General features: G+C 34.0%; 1 protein-coding gene across 1 annotated transcript; it reads left to right on the forward strand.

Annotated features, from left to right (window-relative positions):
• Window positions 1-2,563: 2,563 nt before the first annotated feature.
• Window positions 2,564-4,518, forward strand: LOC133869601 (probable tyrosine-protein phosphatase DSP4). The gene is made up of 5 exons (XM_062306640.1): window positions 2,564-3,020; window positions 3,142-3,235; window positions 3,855-3,912; window positions 4,012-4,055; window positions 4,141-4,518. The coding sequence occupies exons 1-5, from the start codon at window positions 2,776-2,778 to the stop codon at window positions 4,324-4,326; spliced, it is 627 nt and encodes a 208-aa protein (XP_062162624.1). The 5' UTR covers window positions 2,564-2,775; the 3' UTR covers window positions 4,327-4,518.

The raw sequence follows: 4,518 nt of genomic DNA on the forward strand, positions 1-4,518 counted from the left end.
TGGTTGTAATGTGAGGCAAATATAAAAGCAATTTAGAGTTTTTTTTTTTTTTTTTTTTTGAATATTTTGTATTTTGAGTTGTTTGTTAATATTTTTTTCTTAATTTTTTTTGCTAAAAAACAAATTGCCACCCTAAGAAGCGTTACCAAATTAGCCCGTTATCATTCCTAATTGCACACGAGCCTAAAATAACTTAATAGTAATGGTTTTTAGTAAAATCATGATCAATTGACATACAACTTAATGACGTAAATCAGCATTTGTTTACTCATAACTAAATGGACAAAAATTTGTTTCAAATTGAGTTAGAGAAAATTATTTTAATTCAGTCTATTAAATTTATGTTTGTCCTTAGTGTACATGATTTTCACATGCAAGCTCTGTTTATCTTATTAAAAATGCTTGTTAGAATGTGGACAATTATCAATTTAATAGACTAGGTTCAATCCAACTCAATTTGAAAAAATAATGCTATTAATTTCAGATATGGTGCAACGAGCTGCCCATATTACATAATTTATATTACATCATAGTTTATGATAGATGGCCGGATAAAATCCACTTCTTGTTCAAGCAGATATTTGGATAATTTGAACTGTGGGACCACATATAGCCTAATAGATGAACTCCATCAAACCCTGCTCCATCATAGTTTGAGAGAGGGCTTGATGGAGTTTACTTGTTCAAAAAGATATTCGAATTGTTCAATATGAGGGGACCACACCTATCTAGATAGATAGACTCTATATACCATCGAACTATTTAAATTGTATGCAATACTGAGAAATATAGTTCATTGGAATGTGTTATTTCTACATTACTTTGATTTACATCAAGTCTACATGAAAATACATTGGGTGTGAGACTCATACATGTAAGACTTATATGTATGAGAATCAAATGCATGAATCACACTCTATACATTTTGGTGTAAAGTTAATAATACACCAATATGATATAAAAAAAATCATTATTCTCGTTCACTACACTGGTTATCTAAATTTTACATCCCGAATTTCATTTAATAACAACATTTTGAAAATACATGGATGTGATATAAAAAAATTATTATCCTCATTTACTACACCGATTATCTAAATTTCACATCATGCTTCGTGCCTGAACTTACTTTAATAACAACATTTTGAAACACTATAGTACGTGTCCAAGATAGAGAAGCATATTGCGGTAGGATTTGACTTCGAGCTAACTGCCAAAATCAGAAGAATTTATCAGTAATATTAAAATATTCACTTGCTCGAATAAAAAATTTAATGTATACCTTTTAAGATTCGAATAATAAAAAAGATCCAACAGACCTCCCAAGATGTCCGGATATTCGCAAAAGTTGAACTTTCAGCTGACATCTCTTGACCAAGGCCCACTCCACAAATGACCCTTTTAAGGCCCAGGTCAGTTTAGTACCAATTGCACTCTCCTTAAACTCCTTCAAAAAAAAAAAAAAAAAAAAAAATCATTTTTCAATTGAGAAAAGAGTAACAATTGTTGTGCACCAATCCACCTACTTTGCAATTACAGTGTATTCCTCATTCTTGTGATTCGGGTCACGATTCAGCTTCCAAAACCGATCAAAGCAAGCAAAGGCATTCAAGTTTCAACGAGGGTGTTGACATTTTGGCCTATCTCTCACAAATCACAATCATTTCCCACCCAATAATCTACTACTTCTTGTTTTTGGAGGGAGGGGGGGGGGGGGGGGGGGGGCCCAAAAAAAAAAAAAAAAAAAAAACACCTATCACATTTTCATTGGCTATTTGCTTTCCCACTTCTAATTGGATCGAGATTCGAGATCGACATCTAAAACTATTCTACTTATAAAAACGAAAAGCAACAATTATTGAGCATAAAACTTAATTAATTTGTCAAACAAAGCAAAAAAAAAGTGATTAAATTTATCATTGTTTTTATAAACTAATGTTTTAATAAACTTCAATTTTTGGAATATTTTTAAATTTTCTCAAGGCTTAATATATATATATATATATATATATATATATATATATATATATATATATATATATATATATATATATTAAAATTTAAATGATTGTGATGTTATCTAATATTTACTATTTTGACATATTTGAAGAGAAGAAAAAAATCAATATTGATGCGAACAATTTTTAATTATTTAATTTAGAAATAATAAATAATAATTAAAAAATAATATTATTTAGTAAACGATTGTTATACGTTTGTAATATTGACATGATAATAAAAATAACATTTAAATCAATAAAAACTTGTAAAAAAATTTAAATGTTAATTTTTACTTCACGTCATTTTAATCTTATAACAAATAACAATTGGGATTTGATTCTTGTACAACACCAATACAATAACTGTACAACAACTCTTCACATGAGGGTGGGCCCAGTATATAGAACCCACCCTCGTATGAGAGATTGTTATATGTATTGGTGTTATAAATCTAACATTTTCCATAACAATTATCTACTTGCCTATTTTTCCAGCTCAGCGCCTCGGCCTTTCCATCAACTCTTTCAATTTCAATCTTTTGGTGTTTCCTTTTTCTCTCCACGTCTCTATCGTACAAGGCCTCTACGAAAGCCAACCGGATCACAATCCCATTCATCGCCCACAGCACGTTTCGTCAGGAGATCCTTTCTCTCTTTTCCTCTTTCCACCGTGAAAAAGAACAGAGAAAGAGAGAGAGAGAGAGAGAGAGAGAAAATTCCAAAAGCCTCTTAGATTCTCAGAATCGCTTCGTTTCAAATTTTTGGCGCCAAATCCATGAAGATTGAGAGCTTTGGGCCGGATATGTGTACCGCGATCGAAGACTCGCCGTCGTTGACCGTCGGGAACTCTACGGCGGTGAAGTCTCCGCAGATTGCTGGCGACGATGCCGAACGGGACGGGGAGGAGTTGCTGGTTCCGCCGCTGAACTTCGCGATGGTCGATAATGGCGTATTCAGGTCCGGTTTCCCCGATTCCGCTAACTTCGGCTTCTTGAAATCCCTAGAGCTCCGTTCCATTATGTGAGTGTAATTTTTTTATAAACCTTTTTTCTTCTTCGGAAATTTTTGCTTGCTACGAGTGAAATTTTGGGGATTTGATTCGAGTTTTGAGGGAGCGTGGTGGTTTCGTTGTTTGTGGTAGATGTTTGTGCCCGGAGCCCTATCCGGAGGCGAACAACATTTTTTTGAAGGCTAATGGGATTAAGCTTTTCCAGTTCGGGATCGATGGCTGTAAGGTTCGGTTTTGCTTTTGTAGGCTTAATTCGTTTATGTAATTTGATAAAGATCTGATTTTTGGTTGATTTACTGTGGAATTGTTTACTCTGCTTCCTGAATTTTAACTGTGAAATTGTTACGAATAGATCAAACAACTCGGGAACTATGTTAATTGAAATGAGACTAAATCACTATTTATCCAGAAGTTAAAGCTTATTATAAGTAATGGTGAACTTAATTATTAAATTAATATTTTAATAATTATCATAAATTATCATATTTGAATAAAAATGACTGTTAGTAGGGAAAACAAATTTGATCGAGAATCCGAGATAGATAGTGGATCATAGAATTGTAAATTGTGGAATCCTAGAAACAGGGGAGCTTCTGGTTGAAAAAGATCGGCTATGCTTTTGATCTGTTTCTGTAAAAGTAGTGACCATATTTTGTGCAGGGTTACCGGAGATGTACTTATCCCCTTAGAGGTTCTTAATGTTGTTTCTTCCTTTGAGTGAGTAATCATTGATCACTATTGCTGATATCAGTGGAAGCTCTTCCTCATATTGTATGTGATTATGTATGGTGGTTGAATTTGCATCCGAAACAACACTTGACATTGATAACCAATACTATGGGCAGGAGCCTTTTGTAAACATTCCAGAGGAAACAATCCGGGAAGCACTGAAAGTTCTCCTTGGTATCATACGAACTTAAACATTATGCCCAAAATATAGGATAACTTTAACCCTTTTGTGCAATCTGCTAATGCAAAATTTTTGCTTGTCTTCCATGCCAGATGTGAGGAACCACCCACTTCTAATTCATTGCAAACGAGGGAAGGTACTGTGATTGTTTTATACTTTCTATTTTCTCATATGATTGAAATCTTGGAACAATCTGTGCATCATTCGATTTGACCGTGCAGCACCGCACTGGTTGTCTGGTGGGATGCTTTAGAAGATTGCAAAGATGGTGCCTGTCTTCAGTTTTCGATGAGTACCAGAGGTTTGCTGCTGCTAAGGCCAGAGTGACAGATCAGAGGTTCATAGAATTGTTTGATATTTCGGGCTTGAAGCACATGCCAATATCATTTTCATGTTTAAAGAGATAGCCAAATAGAAAGAAGAAAAGCATGGAGAGTGCCCATGCTTAATAGAAAGCGAGGCAGTGGATGTTGGATAATATCATTCCTTTTCTTTTTATTTGAATCCTCCCCTTGATACCTTAGCTGGTGTCTTGCATTGGTTTTCTTATTATAATTGGAAGTCATAAATATAGGCCTTCGCTTTTGTTTGTGTGCGAA

This window comes from Alnus glutinosa, chromosome 5, assembly GCF_958979055.1.
Source record: "Alnus glutinosa chromosome 5, dhAlnGlut1.1, whole genome shotgun sequence".
NCBI classification, from domain to species: Eukaryota; Viridiplantae; Streptophyta; class Magnoliopsida; order Fagales; family Betulaceae; genus Alnus; species Alnus glutinosa.

What these genes read in the sequence shown, in the direction of transcription:
- LOC133869601 (XM_062306640.1), top strand. Translation starts at nt 2,776, where the DNA reads ATGAAGATTGAGAGCTTTGGGCCGGATATGTGTACCGCGATCGAAGAC. An exon ending in TCGGGATCGATGGCTGTAAG is followed by an intron (nt 3,236 to 3,854) that starts GTTCGGTTTTGC and finishes TACTATGGGCAG; the next exon opens with GAGCCTTTTGTAAACATTCC. An exon ending in TTCATTGCAAACGAGGGAAG is followed by an intron (nt 4,056 to 4,140) that starts GTACTGTGATTG and finishes TTGACCGTGCAG; the next exon opens with CACCGCACTGGTTGTCTGGT.